Below are 21441 nucleotides of genomic sequence, written 5' to 3'. Positions count from 1 at the left end.
ATCAGGATAAATAACGACGTGCAATAATGTGCTGCGTGGTCTCGCTGGAGTGGGGGAGCATCAGGCCCGGGTGATGAAGGGGGTCCCCTCCCTCCTTACGCAAATGCTGACATAACCGTGTCCTACCACACCTATCGCACACATACCTGACACACATCCGCCCAGCCCCCCCTTTTTACTTTGCTTTCATTTGGGCGTGACATGGATCCCCTACTGTCAGCCAGAACGCACAACCTACATTATCTTTTCATTGTAATTCCCCTCCACACTATTTTTCTCTTTACTACACATGTGCCTCTTTGCTTCCCACAAAACGGTCATTTATTTATGTCAAATATATCGTTGGGGCATCAATCTCTGCCAGTGCCATATATTGACAGGCAAGACAGTGTTATTAACCTGTGTATAGACACCTGTTGACATTCACACAAAGCAGAAGAAAAGCTTTGAGGGCAATGACATGAGCCAACGTTTTTCTCACGGGTCAGGATTTTTGAGAGTCCATTCACACGGGATCGTCATTCTGTGATTTTTTTTTACGAGTTGGTGTGCCCAGAGATCTTTGCAATGTAAAATATGTGTCGCGGTCTGATAAAGGCTGTGAAACACTGGCCTCCTCGATTAGATTATGGGGCAGGTGCGCTTAGAGAACCGATACAAATGTTGCCAAGTAAGCATGCCTGACTGAATGACTCGGGTCCTTGCCTGCCGGACTCCAGCATGCAAAACTGTACTGAGATTGCCGAGAGTTCGGTTCCATCGCAATTCGGTCATACGAGGGTTCCTTGCTAGTTATTAATGAAAACTGCCGCCATGACACCGTCGAAAGAAACGGAATGACAAGAAATAATCCACAAAATCGGGAAATTTTCAGTCTGGCGTCGTGGACCAAAGCAACGGAAAGAAAAGTACCTGGAGTGGCACTCAAGATGATTGTTTGCATTGCGCGCCATCTAGTGGATTTAAGTGGACACTTCAAATTGTTGCCCTGCCGTCGTCACGCCCATTAAATTCGACTTGATGAGCATTCCGCTATAATCTACACTCTGCCACCTGCTATCGTTACGAATAAGTATTGAGCGGACATTTTTTAATAGGATTTCATCATGTTAATGAGTTTAAAATGGAGGACGCCTGGACCGCACATTACAGTAATGACAAGTCTGACTGAATCGCTCCAAGGTGGCCACTAGATGGCACCATTACCCCTGACACACAGATCCAAATGTGTGTAATCAACAATGTAAAATGCGCCATTCAAATGAAAGCGTTTTATTTTTACGACATGTACAATGATTACAATTTAAATGTGCAGATCATGAAATGTGCAATGTGCGCTTTATTATTTTCCCATTTGAAAATCAGCCTCAACTGTCTCACGTGGTTTCTCTTGGGCAGTTTGAATAACTTATATGACTGAAATATGAATATCATCGTACCTGAATGCATTTTAAGACTTGTGGAAAGGAGCTAGCGCTTGGGTACATTGAGTGCACGTTAGGTGCCACGCTCACCGCCGACTGTCGAATATGAGACGGCGTTATACAGATATCATATTGAACTTGTTTCTGTGTGATGTTCTGACGATAGCTCGGCATGTGTTGGTTTGTTTTGGGGTGTCTCCTTGTCATCCTTCTTGCCTTTGGCATTGGGGTACCTCCTGGATCTGAAGGAAGAAACATCAGCTGAACAGATTTGCTTCTAAGAGGTTTTCATTTAAAGGGGACATTTTATTGAAAAAGTATATAGCTATATTTTTTAATAGTTTGTACTCAAATATTTGTGTCCAGTCAAATGTGGCAGTGGTAACCTTGCGCAAGCGCCATTCATTTGCAGTCTGTGCACAAAGGGGTGAAAGACGACACCCCAGCCAACCATGAAAATAACCGCGATCCATTTTAAGTTGTGAAAGGTGGTCTCTCCTTTAATTGCGATGAATATACGAGGAAGGTGTCTTTACCTGATAGAGACATTTGGCGAGGACACTCTGTGGTGCTCGATGAGGTCCAGATCTCCTCTGGCTGCCTCCATCATCACGTTCTGGAGGGTGTTGAGTAATATATCGTTGAACACGCCTACCGGTATGTGTTCAGGGCGCGGCGCTATTTTCGGCCTCGTCCCGTAGCCTCCCGCCGTTCCCGAGCTGTCAGAGCGAACGTGAAGATCGGGATTGGTCTCGTCCAAGCCGATAAGCGGTTGTGGGATCGGCGGCGTAGTGGAGAAGATGACTTTGGGCTTGTAGAAAAGGGGCTTGGATGCCAAAGTAAGCAGAGACTGGGAAAAGGCGACGTCATCCAATATGCTCCTAGGGAGAAAGAAGGAATATGAAATCATGCTAAAAGTACAACAGAGTTTTTTTTAGTTGTTTATTTTTAAAGTTTTGAGAACCACTGCCCTGGTAAACTGAGTGTGAAAGCTGAGGCAAAATCAAGAAAAATCTGAACTATGAAGAAGTACACCTGAAACAAGGCGCACGAGTCAATATTGATTCTGAATGGCAAGGCTCAATCATCATGATGGAGTCCATTGATAACCAAGGAGCTTTCTTGCGCTCGTCTTGTCTTCAAAGGACGACATTACCTGATCAGAGACGTGATGACATGCTCGAGGAAGTGTCGCTCGGGCCCCAGCGTCTGCAACGGGCGCCCCTCTTGAAGTAGCGTGTCCGACAATATTTTAGGCCTCAAAGGCTTGATCTGTTGGAAACACCTGTCGGCAGAAAGCAGACTGCCATGATGCTCGGAAAGTAAGAGACGCTTAGAAAATGCTTAAAAAAAAAAAAAAAAAAAAAAACACGGTAGTTGTGATTTAGTTTTTTTCCCTGTTAGCCGTTTGCTAGCTGCTCTCATCCAAATACATTAAAAACAAAGAATCAGGAAAGAGTTGTGACAACACAAGTTTTGGAATCACTTCTTGAAAGGTTCAACGGTTTACCTGAAGCGATTATTGAAGTGGTTGGGAAAATATCGCCGATATTCCTGCGACTGATAGGAGCGCGCCGTCACCTCCACGTGAAGCAGCGTAGGCTGAGGCGCTGTCGGGCGTTTCCACACTTTTACGGCTTCGGACTGAGCCCGCTGCTCGGCTCGTGCTACCCGGCTACAAATAGGCGGTAGGGTGACCTTATGTTTGCCCGCGGGCGGCTCTTTAGCTTGAGCGGCAGCCGCGCAGCCCTGTGGCGAACAAGAGGACAAAAAAAGTGGCGCATGGTCACGGGCGTGTCTTTTGAAGAGGTGTTATGTCTGCGCTCAGACCTGAGCGACCGGAACCTTGCGGTTTTCCGCTAGGTCCCGCTCCGTGATGGTGAATTCGTTTTGCTGCTGTTCTCGTTCCTGCTCCCAACGCCGCAGAGAATCAGAATATTGCGCCAGTGCGGCCTGCTCAGTCAGCTGGAAGGTGACGAGAGGAGAAACAGAATAGGGAGCATGAATAATAAGAACGATAATGAGAAGAATACAAATGGTAATAAATGGCACCCTGCAAAATAGGACTTAAAGAAAACCACGAGTTAAGAAAAAAATAATCACAGAGGCCAAATTGAGTGGAACAAAAGAATAGAGTGATATAAATAAACTCTAGGTAATGATAATCAATCTTTTAATCACAATCACTGATCAGAACAGGGCGGCCCGGTAGTCCAGTGGTTAGCACGTCGGCTTCACAGTGCAGAGGTACCAGGTTCGATTCCAGCTCCGGCCTCCCTGTGTGGAGTTTGCATGTTCTCCCCGGGCCTGCGTGGGTTTTCTCCGGGTGCTCCGGTTTCCTCCCACATTCCAAAAACATGCATGGCAGGCTGATTGAACACTCTAAATTGTCCCTAGGTGTGAGTGTGAGTGCGAATGGTTGTTCGTTTCTGTGTGCCCTGCAATTGGCTGGCAACCGATTCAGGGTGTCCCCCCCGCCTACTGCCCGAAGACAGCTGGGATAGGCTCCGGCACCCCCCGCGACCCTAGTGAGGATCAAGCGGCTTGGAAGATGAATGAATGATCAGAACAAACCTAAAAAATACAAAATTCAAATTGTAGCAGGAAAAAAAATCTAAATATAGCCAAACAAGAGGTATGAACTGAATAGAATTGTTCGTAAATGCTTTCCAAAAATTCCCAAATTCCCCAAAAAAGTAATTAACCCCCCCCCAAAAAAAATCACAAAAGTCACAGTAAAGAATATACAAAAATAAAAATATGAACTAAATGACAGTCCAATTATTGTAGAAACATCTACATAAATGCAATAATAATAATAAATACTACTCCTCATAATGCGGGCGATACCTGACATATGATGTCGAGATGATAAATCATGGGGAAGTCGCTTGCCATGAAGGTCATTACACAAATGATGCTCTCGCCCGGACGGAGGAGGCCTTGTTTAGGCTGGATCCGGATCACCTTACACCGATACAAAACAGAACCCATCAGTCTTTGTCAGCCGGCACGTTGAAAACCCTCGATCCAACGAAGAGAAGAAAAAAAAAAAGCTCCAAAACGGAATAATTGGTTGCGCTGCTCAAATTTGTCCTGTGACGCAGCTCTTTTTGCAGCTGCGTGACGCTCACCTGAGTCAAACACCATTTGTAGAGGATTTCCTTTAAGGACACGTTGGTGAGGAAGAAGACTCTGGAAGAGTGCGAGCACACCGGGATCTCACCCAGAGAGATGCTGTCCGTGGAAAGAAACCCACTCTGCACATACAGACGGACATTTTCAAATGTGCAATGTGTTCTCAGGAGAATTTCAAAAGGAAGTCGTGGTTTTGTACACATTACGTTCAAATTGGATTCTTTTGAACACAAGTGTATACTTCTCCGATCTGACCTGCCCGGGGAGGGGAATCTTCCGTACGGGGGGTGCAGGTTTGGTCTCAATGAGTGGGAACACATCTCTTAGCGTATCGAAGCCGGAGCCATCGAACCTCACCACAGTGGTTTCTCCATGTCGGACGTGAATAGGAATGTCCATCTGGAAATGGACGATTCATACAAGACAGACAGTCATTGGAAGCTGACAGACAATTCCCGAACGACCTGACGTCACGATCGGTCAAAAGGGAAAGCTGAGGAGCGTCTCCGACTTGACGCGTACGGTGTACATCTTGGCCTCCAGCGGAGAGAAAATGAACTCCAGCTTGGCCATCTTCCCCGGTAGGACGACTCCCTCCGGGTTGAGGCAACACAGCAGCGGCTGATTAAAGTTGCTCTCCTGGAGCTGCGACAGCACGCCGGCGTCCACTTCGTAACGGACAGGAACATCGCCGCCGTTGTAAAGGTCGTACGTCTAACGGCACAAAGGCAAATACAGTGAAACTCCTCTACAACTAAATCATGTTTGCGGCAAGAAACGTTTCACGACAGGGGACTTTTCACTGTCGCAAATGTACACAAAAACGTACAGTATATGTGTACAAATGTACAAAAAAAATTATATGTGTAGTTTTTATTTTTATTCCATAGGGCAAAAGTATGAGCATACACTTATTTGACACTTCATGGAATAGGGGGACTTTTTGTTGTAGGGGGAGCAGAAAAGTTTTTTCACACTAGGGGGTATTTTCGCCCATTTAGGTTTCGCTGTAGAGGGGTTTCACTGTAGCGGCAGAAGACGTACACAAAATACTCGACGTATTGCGGCGTACGGGTACGTATACGCGTGTGCCTTGAAGAGGCGTGGCCTGGTAGGGTGGCGTATGATGTGACATCAGCTGGGGCGCAGGACCACGGTATGAATAAGCTCACGCGATGGGGCATAAGGTTGCCAACGTTTCGAGTCCCACCTGCAACGGAGGGGTCAGACCGCCGATCATGATCGGGGTGAAAACATGATGCCTGGATAAAAAGTACAGATGCGGTCTGTCTTGCTCCACTGTCACCCCTTGGAAGTTCAGCTGTCGGAACAAACCGGCAACTGGTTAGCTCAACTCACATTTCCTCGGACATTTGCAGCAATATCGGAAGAGGTCATGATAAGCAAAACAACTCCAATCTTTTGGAGCAGTAACTTACCAAGATCTCTCTGCCGTGTGAGATTTTCAATATGATTGGCAACTGATGCGTCCCAGCAACGACGTGGCTGTAAAAGGCATTGGTCATTCGCAGGTCAATATATGGCAATGGACTTCTGACAGGAGACCCCCCCCCCCCCCCCCCCAGGACAGTTTAACCGGAGAAGATAATCACAGTGGTGGAGGTCTTATTTAGCGGACAGAATTTTTTGGTTGCTCTGTGACGAACTGCTTCACTGTTGTGTGGTGTTCCACAGGCCTCAATTCTGGGGCCTCTGCTGTTCTCACTGTATCTGTTCCCTTTGGGCTCCATCTTAAAGAAACATTCAAACCTTCATGTTTATCCTGTCTAGATGAAATCAAGACCTGGTTGGGACAACATTTCTTGAATTTCAATGAAAAAAAGACAAATGCGATGGTGTTTGGCTGCAGTGGCCCTTGTATATCTCAACCTGCGGACTTGGACCCCCTGGCTCCTTATTGTAAGCCAAACGTCACGAACTTGGGTCTTAAACTGGTTTGAAATTAGACCTGCAAACTGTTGCCGTTGTTGAATCCGGCTTCTTTCATCTTAGGCAGCTGGCTAAAGTCAAGCCTCTCCTTTCTCAAGAGAACAGTAAACCATTTTGAGACGCCCTGCCCTCTGTGATCACCATCTGACCTGTAGCTGAACTGTACTGCTTTCTGCTGTCCAGAAAGCATAGTTCCGGACAGTGGAGAAACACTGAAAAGCTCCACAACCTGCAAATATCCGGAAAATACATTGACATTAAAAGCCGTCACCCAAAATCTATTGATGTCACATGTGACGAAGAAGGATTATGACATGCCTGCATCTGCTCGAACTCGTTGTGACATAACTCTTCTCGCTGACTCCAGTGCTTGAATTCTACCTGTTGGTCGTCTGGAAACAAGAATGTCCTAAATTTCAAGAGGAAGCAATTCAGTAAATCGGTACAAAATAAGCTTGACACATTACCCGATGTGTGCGTGCATATATCTGTGACGTGCTTCCATCAAGATACCCCACGGATGAAGAATGATTGTAACAATTTTCACCCCACTTTTTGGATCTTCAACTTTCATATCCAGTTGAAAACAGAACAATTTAAAAAATGGCCCCCACTTGTCGAAAGATTGTATTCTGATGAACAATGCGTTTGTGAAATATGAACTAAAAATTTTTTTTCCCAAGATGGCGCCCGAGTAGGCAGCCTTCGGCAAGTGCTCTTCAAGAGCCTTGCTTTTTTGTTCTTTTTTGCTGTTTTTGTCTTTTGTTTTGTCACATGTTGTTTGTTGTTTCATTGTGTGGACCTGATATGGACTGTTTTCAGCGCTTTTTGGCCACGACATTCGTCAAAGGAGCAGTATCTGTGCTTGGTGGTTGCGCCTTCTCGGCAGCACGCCTGTACCAGCACAGATTTTGATTGGGAGGAATGTCGGCGCCATTGACTGTCGGTGCTGGACAGACCTGGGGCGCTTGTGTTTTTTGCGCCAGTAATGGGCAGCATTTTTCACAACCCCGGTTTGTTCAGTGGCTATGTCAGCGCTGTTGGACAGTCGGCGTCGGTGCGGCTGGATGGATGGCCGCTGAAGTTTTCGGATGAGGAGCGTTGGCGAAGAGCGCCGATGCGTATTTGGAACCGTGAGTCGCCGCTTGGAATTGAAATGGATTTCCATGGGACAGGAGAAGTGAACCAATGTCTTTTTTCGTCAATGGATGCTACAGCTTCTTGTTGACTTTGAAACTTAGCTTGTAGCCGACGTGTGCACATTTTGAGCATGACGTCTCTGATCCACTGGTTAAAGGACATTTTGATTCTCTCCTCTTTCATCTCAAACCGCTTCAAACAACAAAGCGTGTGGCGGAAAAGTGGTTAGGACTGCACGACTGTCCGTGTTCTATGTTATGTGTTGTGTTTATTATTTTACTTTATGTTAACTGTTTTGTAAAGCGCTTTGTTACAGCTGCCGCTGTTGTGAAAGCGCTATATAAATCAGCATGTATTGTATTGTATGTATTGTAAAAATCAAGCTGTTTGAATCTAACTTTTGTTTGAATCCACTGAACATTCGGCAAGCCTCCTCGCTGCCCATCTTTAAATCCCTCCTCAAAACTCACTTGTATTCTTTGGCGTTTGACTCAGCATGACTTAGATTTGCTATTGTTTTTACTGCTTGGTGCTTTCTACCGCCTTATTACTTATTACTTATTACTGATTCGTCTTACTGTTTATTGTATATGTTAAATCGCTCCATGTACAGCACTTTGTATGCAGCGATGGCTGTTTGAAAGTGCTCTATAAATACTGTTGACTTGACTTGACTTGACTTGACTAACTCAGGGGGCGGCCATTTTGTCTTGTACTGCCACTTGCTGTGGACTGAAAATGACATCATAGTGGCCAAGGGCTCCGGCAACGACCACTCACGGCGCACGGGTTATCTGAGTTTGGTCATGTGACGTTCGCGAACGCAGCTCAGAGATTTCAAAAACAAACTCTTAAAATGAACTCGAAAGCCAGTGGACGGGAGGCGGCATTTGAAGCGGGCCGTGGACACATTATCTTAACAACTTACCACTCGACAGGGATGCTGCCAGGGTTGTAGAAGACCAACGCAAAAGTGGAGGGTTCAGAATTCAGGGGAGCCGCACTGAAGTTAACATCCAGCATGGCTTTAATCAAGAGGGCCGGGTACTTGGCCATTCTACAAAGACAAGCAACCACAGTGTGACGGTGCCACAATCGTTCCGATTTTGGGAAAAAAAACCCAGCAAAATCCATTGATACTTCAAGAATCCTCCCGTGCGCTTCACCTGTGGCTTCTGGGGCTTCTGTACGCGTGCTCCACAGGGGAGGGGATGGAGAGCAGCTGCGTGTTGAGGCGGTCCACCGAGAGGAGTTCCCACACGTACGACTTGCTGAGCCAAGCCGCGCCGCCGCCGCTGCACACGTCGCTCACCTGCATGGTGGGGAACACGCCCTTGCCGCGCACTTCGCACACCGCTTGCGGAGGGCACAACAGCGCGCCTGGGGAGGAGCAACGAGATGAAACCAGTGTCGTTCTTTCAAGCGCGTGTGTTTTCTGTCTGTACCGCTGCAACTCAGTGTCTGGTAGCTGATGGTCCACCTGTAGTGGGCTTGACGATCTGGCCGAAATGTGGCTCGCAGCATAAAGGTAGAGTGCGAGGCCACGGTTCCCCCTTCGCAGTCAAGTTGCAGGGCTGGGAAAGATCAAGCGCGACTCAGTACGTTTCAGATTGGACTTATTAAAGACACAGAGACAGACGAGGATGAACAGCAAAAGTACAAGAGCAGGGATTCTCAAACACTGTGCCACAGGAAACTATCCAAACGATCCACTTTCACTTGATTTCCACGTAAATTATTTGGAAATAATAAGTTCAAAACTTCATCCATCCCACACAGGGAGACCAGAGCCGGAATCGAACCCCGCACCTCTGCACCGTGAGGCCGACGTGCTGACCAGTCGTGCTGCCCGGAATAAAACATTTTTGAAGAAAACTCCGGGCTGTATTTTTGTGACCGGCATAAATTCGGCACACCGTTTGGCATAACTGTGTGCGGCGGCAAGTCGCTGCGCCGTTGTGGGAGTGGTCACAAAATAAAAAACTCAATCGTGGTCAATCCAAGGGTTTTTCTTATGCAAAATGTACATAGGCTCACTAAAGGTTGGGAAAAGGTGCACTGCAAGATATACCAATGGCCGCAGGTGGAAGGTCCGGATGAAATTGCTCATCTTGTAGCGTCTGCTCAACGGAAACACTGAAGGAGATTGAGCAGGTACTGTTGTTCACCAGGGGAACATCAATTGACTGAGCACGTCCGACCATCGTATCTCCCAATTCCAAGACTTCTTTAATCGCCTGAGCAGGGAATGCAAATCCACATTTGTGCTCATTGGCCCGCCCGATACTTGTAATCAAGCAAGACGGATGGATACGTAAATAGCCGTGTACCTGTATGAAGCCTTTGGCGCCTTTTCCCGTGACTTTGAGGGTAAGGATGGACTTGTTATAATTGGGGTTTTGAATCGGCCAGATGATGAGAACCGGTTCAAGGACATAGGTTTTCTCTTCCTTTGGATTAAAGGACCATTTCTGCTGCTGTGATGTCCAAATGGCCCCCCAAAAGGCATTTTTTTTTAAAAAGCTCTTTGGATGATTTCAGATGGTACGAACAGACCCGTCTCTTACCGCAAACTCGTTGGCTTGCAGTTCACCGGCTTCCGGTTGAACGGAGATGAGATGCCGGTCTGAGTAATGGATGTTCCATTGGAAGCTATCACGCCATCATCAGAGAAGATCCGATTTAGGATGTGCTGATTTCCAAAGAAGAGGGACCGTTCGTTTCCCCACATGACAGAAAGAAACTCACCCCAGAGGAATGTGGCAGATGTTTCTGATGATGTGAGTCTGGTGGGTCGGGGAGCCCACGAACGTATCTTGGAAATATAAAGTACCCTCTCCGCTCAGTGACACGTTCATCTTTTCCAGGATGCTGAAAACTCTAATTTCCTAATGCAAGGTCATTCAAAAAGGTGCATTAAAATAAAGATACAAGAAGCTCTGGGGGGTGAGGAACGTTGATGCCCCCCGGCCGGGGGCCCGTCGGTGTTGCACCTTTGTGTAATTGCTGCAATTGAACTGGAGGCGCAGCTCGATTCCCTCGGCGGGAGAATCTTCTTTGGGAGTAGTTATGACGGTGAGGATTTGGTGGGCCCCAGGCGGGATCAAGCCGCACCTCGGCACCACTGACACCGACGCTTCCAAGTGGGGGTCGAAGCTCTCGTTGAGGTTGCGACAGAAGGTGAGGGGCCGCTCGCAATGGTTGCGGAGGAGTAAGGTCTGATAGGATCGAACGTCAAGGCCTGTGAATACCTACAACAAGTGAAGCGCAAAAGAGTTGATGCGCAGGGATACCGTTACAGAGGCGGCAGATACAGTGGATATAAAAAAAAATTTAATTAAAAAAAAAATATCGACATTCCCACATGAAAATGAGCCCACAATGAATCTTTTGAAACCATTTTCAAGCATTCGTGTAACGTACACCACAAAACACGTTCTGCACTTAAAACAAAATCTCCCAAAACACACGTGGAAATGTTTTGGCATAACGCAAAAAATGTCTGCGAAAGCCGCCCGGCAACGCTGAAATGTATTTGGGGTTCATGAGAAGCATTTTCAACGGCGTGCTGACTCCCATTGAATGGGACTGGTTGATTCTGAACACAGCCACTTCCCTTTTACAAGAAATAGGGTGTGCAGACTTATGCAACCACATTACTGCAATTCTCTATTTTTTTAAAAATTCCCCTCTCTCCATTTTTTTTCCTTTTTGAATTTTATTGAGTTGTACAGGTCATGAATTTCGAAACCGCATCTCGGTCTCTCTATTACGTACCATCGATTGTATTTTTCCGTAGCTGTCGGGTGCCACGCTTACCACTTTATTTGGCTCAAGAGAGAAGTGTGGGGAGAAATGCTCTTTGCCGCGCTCAAAGGAGTGTCCAATGACTCGGACGATGACGCACCAGGGGGGACTTATCTCTTCCTCGTTCTTCCAAGACGGACGATGCTGCATCACGGCAGAAAAAGGGGAGATGAAGAGAATACATCACTTCATATCCTGCATGTGGCGCGTCAGGATAAAGAAGAATCCAAAGTGCTACCAAATAGAAAAAATATTTAAATTGGGGGTGGCCCGGTGGTCCAGTGCTTAGCGCGTCGACCTCAAAGCGCAGAGGTTGTGGGTTCAATCTGTGTGGAGTTTGCATGTTCTCCCTGGGCCCGCGTGGGTTTTCTCCGGGTACTCGGGTTTCCTCCCACATTCCAAAAAGTCCATCCATTTTCCGAACCGCTTGATCCTCACTAGGGTCGCGGGGGGTGCTGGAGCCTATCCCAGCTGTCTCCGGGCAGTAGGCGGGGGACACCCTGAATCGGTTGCCAGCTAAACGCAGGGCACACAGAGACGAACAACCATCCAACGCCCACACTCGCACCTAGGGACAATTTAGAGCAGGGGTGTCCAAACTTTTTGCCAAGGGGGCCAGATTTTATGTGGTAAAATGTCGGGGGGCCGACCTTGGCTGACATTCTTTACATTGAACAACAATATTGTTCAACAAATTTTAGTAAGCCAGTCTGTTTCACATTTCCATTTTTATTTTTATTTCAACAATCTTAAGAATTTCTTTTGGTTCATTTGAAACAGGAATTTGAAATATGACATATCAGTCAATATAAACACAGAGTGATGTCTTGTTAACTCGTGAGTGATGCCCCCTAGTGTCTAAATGCTATTACTCATTTAGTGAATGCTATTACTCATTTAGCCACTAGAGGGAAGCAGTACTCTATGAAACATCACTCACCAGTCTACGAGACCTCAGTCAATGCAACACGTGTTCCATTGCGCCCAACCTGCTGGCCAGACGGCACTGATTTTATGACAGGGGCCGAGGGTCGGATGAAATTTGACCGCGGGCCGGATTTGGCCCGCGGGCCGGACTTTGGACATGTCTGATTTAGAGCGTCCAATCAGCCTGCCATGCATGTTTTTTTTTGGAATGTGGAAGGAAACCGGAGCACCCGGAGAAAACCCACGCAGGCCCGGGGAGAACATGCAAACTCCACACAGGGAGGCCAGAGCTGGAATCGAACCCGGTACCTGTGCACTGTGAAGCCGACGTGCTAACCACTTGACTACCGGGCCGCCCCGTTCCAAAAAGTGAAAACTCTAAATTGTCCCGAGGTGCGAGTGCGAGCGCGAATGGTTGTTTGTCTCCTGTGTGCCCTGCGATTGGCTGGCAACCGCTTCAGGGTGTCCTCCGCCCACCGCGACCGTTGTGAGGATAAAGCGGATCGGAAAATGGATGGATGGATGGATATTATTATATATTATGGAATTATTCACACGGAAAGGAAAAAAAATCAAAAGAATATATGACCACAGTCTTGAAAGAAAGTGACCCAAAAGTTTTCAAGAAGTCCCCCTTACTTGCCGAGCGAGGCACTCCAGTTGAGCTGCGTGAAACGTGTTCACTTCCTTCGGACTGTAAGTCACTCTGAATGAGGTGCACTTCAGTGGCGACAGCTCGCGTGTGGAGGGTGAGACAGAGAAGGGAGAGTCCGGGGCGTTGGTCCACATCAGGCTGCAAGAGAAAGCCCTGGCGTCAAATCAAATTTTTTTTTTTTGGGGGGGGGGGGGGGCAAAATATGAGGATGGAGACAACTTTACGTGACTTTCACAGCAGAGTTGTTGGTGATGGCCACCCCCTGAGAAGCCGCGGATGAAGTCGACCTGGACCAGGGTGATGTGACGTGATTGAACAGCAGCTCGCTGGGCACCGCCGATACGCGTGTGGACGGCGAGGACAAAGCGGACGAATCCGCTTCCGTCGAGCCGGGCCGGTCGGCGTCTTCCTTGGGAGTCATCGACCGGGCGATGGAGATGTTATCTGATTGTCGGCTCGCTTTCTGGAAAAGGACGGGGGTGGGGGGGAAAATGACCGGCTGGGGGAAAACGACCGAAACGTTATTTTGAGGGCGGGACCACAATTCACCTCATCCGCAGGTAAGCCGAACGCCTGCGGATCCAACTGCGTGCTATTGCTCGGCAGCAAGACGCTAACGATGTCCGAGCGATCCTCTGGACATTCGGCTAAATGTTCCGGTGTCAGTAAAGCTGGTTTCTCCAGATCAGAGTGACACGTGCCGATCAGGTCAAGGAACAACGGCGCCTATGAAAGAAAAGATGCACCTGAGGGTCTTGCCCTCAGTTTGAGTCTCGGTATTTGCGGTTGTACGAGTCAGAATGGCGTTATCGTAGCGCGAGTTCCTTACCCCGTGCAGTACGAAACACGGCACGCTTCTGTGATGGGCAAAAGGCACGGTGGGGCGGTAGCAGACGGTCAGCGTTAAACAGCTCTTGGCGGCTAAGGTGCCGCTTTGAGGCTGGATGCTGAACACGCTGTGTCCGGCGCAGTCGAGGTCCCATTGGTAGGTGGTCTGAACGCACGAAGAATTCGTCATCTCGATGATCCGTGACGCCGTGGTTCCTAGTTCAATGCAGCCAAAGTCAACCAGGGATGACGAAAAAGACAGCTTGGGGCCTGGTAATAAAAAAACAAAACAACGAGGCGCGTACGGCGATGCGTTTCTGTCTCGCTACGATCGCAAAGACATTTGTGCGTCATACCCGTCGAGTTGCCGATGAGCTTGAGCACCGTTTGGTTGAGCGCCCCTTTGCATTCGACCGTCAAGTACTCCACAGAGACCGAATCGGCAACGGTTGGAACAAAGGTGACTTTCGCCGTTATGCTTCCACCTGGAGCGACCCGATTGCTGCCGACTTCACAGACGAATTGGCACCCCAACAGGGGGACGCCTCCGGAAAGTCGGGCGAGGGAAAAAAACGCAGTGACCTGGAAGACGGCGGCGACGCGCAGATGGAAAACAACCCCCCCCAAAACAAAACACATCGAATTAGAGCTTTTTCAAAGGAGGATAAATATCTGATTCCAAGTTCAGAATTCATTCATTCATTCATCTTCCTAACCGCTTGATCCTCACTAGGGTCGCGGGGGGTGCTGGAGCCTATCCCAGCTGTCTCCGGGCAGTAGGCGGGGGACACCCTGAATCGGTTGCCAGCCAATTGCAGGGCACACAGAAACGAACAACCATTCGCATTCACACTCACACCTAGGGACAATTTAGAGTGTTCAATCAGCCATGCATGTTTTTTGGAATGTGGGAGGAAACCGGAGCACCCGGAGAAAACCCACGCAGGCCCTGGGAGAACATGCAAACTCCACACAGGGAGGCCGGAGCTGGAATCGAACCCGGTACCTCTGCACTGTGAAGCCAACGTTCTAGCCACTGGACTACCGGGCCGCCCCTCAAGTTCAGAATTTGAATCGAAAATAACAAATTACGAAATGGCTAAGTTTAATGGAAATGGCTATTTCTGGGCAAAACAAAAAAATGGAGAAAAAGAGCTTTACAAAAAGCTTTTTAAGCATGGATTTCAATCACGTGAGGCACTACTGCCACCTACTGGTCACTTTTTTTTACATGCTTTACAATGCAAATGGCTTATTCTCATTCACAGATTGCATCAGACCTCCTCCTCTGTATGACACACACAAAAAAAAAAAAAAGAAAAGACTTAGACGTACAAGTTCGTCCTTGGTAGGCGGGGGCCTAATTTTAAAAAGACGACTTGTGGAATGAAAGAGTTAAAAAAAAAAATCAGAATTTTCGGCCCTTTTAGAATCCAGCCATACTCACATGTGAGGGATTACAGATGTCAAAACATTTCTGCACGCTTTGTCCGACCGCGACAGAACCAAAGTTTAGCACGGGACCGCCATGTTGTTGATCAGCTTTCGAACTGGGGCTTCTCAACTGAAGACACGGGTACTTGGCTTTCACCGGGAGAGCAAAGCAGATAAGAGGCGAATGATTCCACATGCAGCCTTCACGTGTTCACACACTTTGGAAGTGTGTTGGTCGAGAATGACAGTACCCACTCCCTGAAGACGCACGGCGACGCAGCAGTCGGCTTTTTCCCCTTCCTCCCCGAAACGGCAAGCGGCCATTTTGTTGTACAAGAGCGCCAGCTGAGGTTGGAACACAACCGTGAGCTGAATCTCCTGGCTGGGCTTCAGCACGCCTTCCTCCGGACTCACTTGAAAAGGTTCCGAACACTCCCAGTGGAAGTACGTGTGCAGTTTGCTGCGTGACCGACGCATGACGGAAAAGTTAAGAGGCCAACAGGGACATTTTTTTTTAGGTCAAGGTTGGGATGATATGATACCTGAGATTCTTCAGCAGAAAAGGAGCACAAGCGGTTTGATGCACCGCACAGAGTGGAAGGAGCACAGTGTCGGGAACTTCGAGGGCCGGATAGGGAACCACAGCCTGAAGCGATACTTGGAAGCTGCCATCTTTGCCCTGAAACTCGATGCTGTCCTCATACTTGCACTGTCCAACACATGGGATAGGGACCACGTCAAACAGTCGCGTGCGCTCACGTGCGCTCGATAGTCTAAACCGGGCATATCCAAGTTCCGGCCCGGGGGCCAAATCCGGCCCGCGGTCGAATTTCATCCGGCCCTCGGCCCCTGTCATAAAATCAGTGCCGTCTGGCCCGCAGGTTGGGCGCAATGGAACACGTGTTGCATTGACTGAGGTCTCGTAGACTGGTGAGTGATGTTTCAGAGTACTGCTTCCCTCTAGTGGCTAAATGAGTAATTGCATGCACTAAATGAGTAATAGCATTTAGACACTAGAGGGCATCACTCACGAGTTAACAGGACATCACTCCGTGTTTATATTGACTGATATGTCATATTTCAAATTCCTGTTTCAAATGAACCAAAAGAAATTCTTAAGATTGTTGAAATTAAAATAAAAATGGAAATGTGAAACAGACTGGCTTACTAAAATTTGTTGAACAATATTGTTGTTCAATGTAAAGAATGTCAGCCAAGGTCGGCCCCCCGACATTTTACCACATAAAATCTGGCCCCCTTGCCAAAAAGTTTGGACACCCCTGGTCTAAACCAATCTATGACGAGCAATATGTACCTTCTCTTCAGGTTTAAAAGTGACCGGTATGGACAAAGTCGTCCCTGGGCTCACGGCGACGTTGCGGGAACTGGAGATGCTGAAGAATTTGGTCACCGGAGGTCTGAGGGGGATCCAAGATGGGATACTCATGCGGATAGATCCAATTCTTACTTGTGTGTTGTCTTTAAAAAAAAAAAAAAAACGTTGCAAACCTTAACTGAAGTTTCTGGAGCTTGAGGCCGATGTTCTTTAACGTAAGAGACTTGGTGAATTCTCCGCCCTCATCCCAGTCCTCCCATAGCAGCTCGGGTTTGGTTTCCAGGCCCAGGAAGCAGCTTCTTTGAATGGGCGCACGCCGCTTGTGCTGGTGCCGAGTTACTGGATGCTGCCAGGGGAGGAAAAAGAGAAAAATGATGGAAGAACTATGCAATGAAAAGAAGGTTGCCATGTATGTTCTCGCCGTGCTTTTGTATTCAGCACAATATAAAATAAAAACTTACTTTGGTATTGTTCACAATAATGGAGGACTTCCACAGTGCTTCTGACCCAATTGGTTTTGGACCCTCAGACTCAGCTAACATGACTACAGAAAAGGAAAACGTGAGCGACGTGTTTCCTTATGTTCATATTTACATGGCAATCTAAATAACCTGAACACAAATATGTATTTTCTGAACAGCATTTTGAGAACAGGAAAGACAGCCTATGCGTCACCGTTCACGAAAAAACAGCGCCAACAACAACAACAAAAATAGCCAGACAATATTGAAATGGTGACGGAATATGTTCATCGTGTTTGCATTCGAGAACAAAAATCAATGAAATAAATTCGATACATTTCAAATAGTTGCGCGTTAAATGCTTGCGGGTTTAAGTACTAGCTAAGTAACCGCTTAGCACTTTCGCTAGCTCTTATCTTTACACGCTAAATTATTATTACATTACTTGTACATTTATGTCCTTAACATAGAAGGCTTTGTCTTACAATACATATCAATAAAGTCATACAAACTTCCATTTTACACTCTTGACACCGACACATTAAAACGTAAGCGTTGAACTGTTGTAAACATATGTTAATCGGAGCCAAACACACGCTTACCTGCTTCAAGTAGGACAACTTTGCGACAGCAACAACTTATTCTATTTGTGTTGTATGCTTAGAATTAAAAAAAAAAAAAAACAATAAAAAATACATCAACAACCGTGTAGAGGAATTTTGAGTTTACAGTGAGTGCTTGACATGTTGTATGTTGCCGTGGTAACTACGGAAGCCGATGGAGGACGACAAAGCGAAGCAGTATTATGGGGGGGGGGGGGGGGGTAAGCACAAAACGAACACATCGCCTTGGCATATTTTGCCAACTACGTGTCCTAAAGACAAGTTGCATTGCTTTGCAATTTGTTCTTCATATGAACTTTATTATGTTCAGCAATGGTATTCCCCCTTAAGGCCCCCCCCCAATTTTTTTTAAATAAAACCCACAGTTGCAAAAACAGGATAATATATATTAATTATATCACTCTGAAAATATTAATCACACTCATTGAGAACATAATAAAAAACAAACGGAAAGAGGCTAACTAAGAGTAGAATTCCATCAAACAGGCTATGCTTTCATTTTCCTGCCATAGCAAATGAATTTCATTAACAGTTGTATCAATTTTATACTGGACCAAAAAAAAGATAACAAAACTTCAAAACATTGTAAGGCTTCCGAAAAAAATGTAATTTTTTTTTGGTCTATATTCACATGGCCCGTAAACCAAACCAGGAAGCACTAATAACAGCCACGCAACAATAAAAGTCTGAAGAGCTGGTGCAGTTCTGCTCGGCCATAGAGATGAAATAATTTAAAAATATATTCCATGACTATGTAAACAAACATCCTGCAGGTCTGTGTGGACTAACTAACTTAACGCTACGTGGAAAGATTCATTGCGGTTTGACACAACATTTCAACGACTGACTTGAGAGGAATCAAATCTGCGCACCTGCTACATTGTCCATTGGCCTCTCCGGAGCAATACACAAACACAAACAATGAAAACACATGTCACAACTATGGGAAAACCCCACTTCTTGAACTTCCCTCCTCCAGTTCCTCTTCCAAATAAGACCGGTAGTTCTCCGTGACTCCTCCGGCACGCCTCAAGAGGGAGCCCAGAGAACCCGGCAGCACACTTGGATCCTCATCCTCTTCCTCGCCTTCGAGCTCCTCTTCATCCTCCAGGCTGGAGCTCGGAGAGTCCACCTGGAGCTGGACACTGTCGGCCCTTTCGCAGTCGCTCAGCGGGGACGTCGGGTTCGCGTGCTCCTTCGCTTTACGGCTTCGCTTCCACTTCATTCGCCTGTTCTGGAACCAAATTTTAACCTGGGACAGAGTAGCGTAAGGCAAGGCACATTGGAACTCGACATTTGTATTTTCTGCTGAAATTGCATGTAAATGCGGAAATGCTGAATGTAAAAATAAGCATTTTTGTGGAACGATGCGTGATACAGAACGTGATACAGAAAGATATGGAATTACAGGTGTATTAAATGATATGGAATGATAATGATGACTTTTTTTGTGGGGTGTGAAAAATTTTGACATGTTGAAAATTGTTAGCAAGGTGAAATAAATGTGGTGAATAGTTTGCATTTTAATTAAATGGGAAGGGCAATGTTAATCTGTTGCTGAATGCGTCAATGGGCTAGAAAATATTTTTTTTGGTGGGCATTTTAGTGGTGAACATTTTGGTCAAATGAAAATTGTCCCAAAGGTGCATTAAATGAGTTGAATGATTTGGATTTCAAATGGAAACGATGTTGAATGTCACATTGCGAATGAATGGGGCGCTTTTAGTTGAAAATGTGGAATTAAGGCAAAAATGTGAATTTTTGGAGGAGAGAAAAATAATAGTCCGTAAGGTGAGTATTTTTGGAATAGTTTGACATTGGAACGACGTGTATGGGATGAATTATGTGGCCAACGCAGTGCAATGACAGTGGTCCGCAAACAGTACCTGGGTCTCAGTCAGCATGAGTGAGGTGGCCACCTCAAAACGTTTGGGTCTGGAAAGGTACTTGTTGACCTTGAACTGGTTTTCGAGTTCCAACAGCTGCTGGCTGGTGAACGCTGTCCTGGGCTTCCGACACTTCCCCAACAAACCGGCTTGAGGTGGCGCTGCCGAGGCACGCGGCGTGGTTTTTCAGATTAAAATAGAAATCGATTTCAATTGTGTTATTTGCACAGTAGTTGATGGTTTTGTTTAGCTATTGCTGTAAATATACTCGGGTTTTCATTGCTCGCTACAATAGCATTTACTCAATTGCTATGTTTATATTGTATTTGTATTATGCTTGCAGGTTCATTTAAGGTACGTGAAAGGAGAATCATAATAAAATTATTCAATTACATATTGCATTCGTAATCATCCATTTAAAAAATAAAATACTTCAGAATATTTTAAAACCTTGAAATATGCAGATTTCTATTGTTCAGGACTATCAGGGCCAGCTCTGCTTCCCCAAGATGATATTGCTTTGAAGGAGCAATAAAAACCCACATAGGTCCATTATCGAAATGAAAACACGGTAAACATTATCCATTGATGAAGTGCTTGCTCTAGTTCATCTCATTGAACAAGATAAATTATCCCGAACAGACAAGTTAAAAGACGCCCACACAGCCCCAAGTTTACTGTTTTGGATCTCGAAAGGGAGAGTAACAAAAGCATTTGTTATGGTAACTCAAACTGTTTTCGCATGGATTTGCAACAAAAGTGTATATAGAAAAAATACTGTATGATTTTTTTTTAAATTCCAGGGCTTTTATTTTGAAATGTAGTTATGATATAATTAACTTTATATTCATGAATAAACGTTACATTGACACACAACTACCAAACTAATACAGTAAGTCTATATTTCTCTGATATCAGTTTTTGTATATATATATATATATATATATATATATACAGTATGTACGTATTATTATTTTTTGTTGGGGGGGGGGGGGGGTTCTGACGTGACGTGGACGCACTGACCTCCATAGTCACCGAGTCTCGGGAACATCATCATCCCGGCTCTGATCCAGGGCTCCAGCGGGTGCACCCCGCCCACGCCGCTCGCCGTCAAGTGACCCGGGTACGGCTGGACCAGCTGCGGGAAGCCGGGATACGCGAAGGCGGGCGGCTGGGCGCCGACAGCCGCCAAGGGGTACACGGACCTCGGGTGCATCCCGAGGAAGCCCGCGACGTGCACGGCGCCGAACCCCGCCTGGGAGAAGTTGTAGCCGGCGGCGTCGGGCGTCATCGCCGGCCGGGCCTGGGTGGCGTCGGCGGGCCGAGGGGAGGGCGTCTCGGACCGCGGGCTGTGGACCGGGCTCCCGGTGCTGGCCGCCTGCGGGGAAGCGCCATCGCCGATCGCCGGCCTCTGGTCCACACGGTGAGCCAGGAGTGCCTCGATGCGGAAGTTTTTGGACTTCTCCAGGTGGGAGGCCGTTCTGTCCATCCCGAAAGTGTGTGATGCTTCCACGGGAGACTTGAAAGTGCTCTTCGAGTTCGACGCACTTGACGTGGCGGCCCCTGTGAGGAGACGTTTTCTTTTTGGGGACCTCTTTAAAAAAAAATGCTCACCCATTTCATCAGTGGGCTGAATAGGAAGAAGTCAGAGCCAGGAGCTATAAAGTTTGCTCCACTGTGATTGGGCAGGAGCCTTGGGGGGGGGGGGGGGGGGGGGTTGGGGGGCAAGTGGCTCGACAACAGAGGATTCACACACTCACTCGGCTCAAGTCCTCGACGGGAGAAGAACACTGCTGCCGCACCAGAAAAAAAAAAGTTCAATCATACATCAT

At 46.9% G+C, this 21441-nt stretch overlaps 2 protein-coding genes across 2 annotated transcripts; both read right to left on the bottom strand.

Annotated features, from left to right (window-relative positions):
* Positions 1-1321: 1321 nt before the first annotated feature.
* cfap65 (cilia and flagella associated protein 65) lies at positions 1322-17852 on the bottom strand. The gene is made up of 34 exons (XM_052082616.1): positions 17703-17852; positions 17101-17183; positions 16813-16985; positions 16619-16721; positions 15846-16012; positions 15555-15763; positions 15317-15453; positions 14226-14451; positions 13871-14139; positions 13591-13767; positions 13266-13504; positions 13026-13179; positions 11472-11603; positions 10646-10903; positions 10401-10540; positions 10220-10304; positions 9983-10129; positions 9724-9889; positions 9098-9226; positions 8819-9032; positions 8581-8709; positions 6831-6921; positions 6662-6741; positions 6002-6068; positions 5773-5883; positions 5085-5276; positions 4818-4961; positions 4559-4684; positions 4275-4391; positions 3255-3389; positions 2935-3173; positions 2581-2709; positions 1961-2305; positions 1322-1666 (listed from the first exon to the last, which is right to left on the bottom strand). The coding sequence occupies exons 2-34, from the start codon at positions 17179-17181 to the stop codon at positions 1552-1554; spliced, it is 5226 nt and encodes a 1741-aa protein (XP_051938576.1). The 5' UTR covers positions 17182-17183; positions 17703-17852; the 3' UTR covers positions 1322-1551.
* A 664-nt stretch (positions 17853-18516) lies between these two features.
* Positions 18517-21206, bottom strand: LOC127611856 (motor neuron and pancreas homeobox protein 1-like). Its single transcript, XM_052082647.1, has 3 exons — positions 20633-21206; positions 19610-19770; positions 18517-18975 (listed from the first exon to the last, which is right to left on the bottom strand). Exons 1-3 carry the CDS (start codon positions 21096-21098, stop codon positions 18664-18666), a joined length of 939 nt encoding a protein of 312 aa, XP_051938607.1. The 5' UTR covers positions 21099-21206; the 3' UTR covers positions 18517-18663.
* Between the last annotated feature and the right edge of the window lie 235 nt (positions 21207-21441).

This window comes from Hippocampus zosterae, chromosome 12 (assembly GCF_025434085.1).
Source record: "Hippocampus zosterae strain Florida chromosome 12, ASM2543408v3, whole genome shotgun sequence".
Taxonomy (NCBI): domain Eukaryota; kingdom Metazoa; phylum Chordata; class Actinopteri; order Syngnathiformes; family Syngnathidae; genus Hippocampus; species Hippocampus zosterae.
This window is presented reverse-complemented; position numbering and strand designations above follow the sequence as displayed.

Excerpts from the sequence above, each read along its gene's own strand:
- cfap65 (XM_052082616.1), bottom strand. The coding sequence starts at position 17,181 with ATGTTAGCTGAGTCTGAGGGTCCAAAACCAATTGGGTCAGAAGCACTG. Across the intron at positions 14,140-14,225 it reads GCTCATCGGCAACTCGACGG|GCCCCAAGCTGTCTTTTTCG; the intron begins GTATGACGCACA and ends TTTTATTACCAG. Across the intron at positions 4,685-4,817 it reads AGATTCCCCTCCCCGGGCAG|AGTGGGTTTCTTTCCACGGA; the intron begins GTCAGATCGGAG and ends CTGTATGTGCAG.
- LOC127611856 (XM_052082647.1), bottom strand. The coding sequence starts at position 21,098 with ATGGACAGAACGGCCTCCCACCTGGAGAAGTCCAAAAACTTCCGCATC. Across the intron at positions 19,771-20,632 it reads GAGACTCGGTGACTATGGAG|CGCCACCTCAAGCCGGTTTG; the intron begins GTCAGTGCGTCC and ends GTGCCTCGGCAG. Across the intron at positions 18,976-19,609 it reads TCATGCTGACTGAGACCCAG|GTTAAAATTTGGTTCCAGAA; the intron begins GTACTGTTTGCG and ends ACTCTGTCCCAG.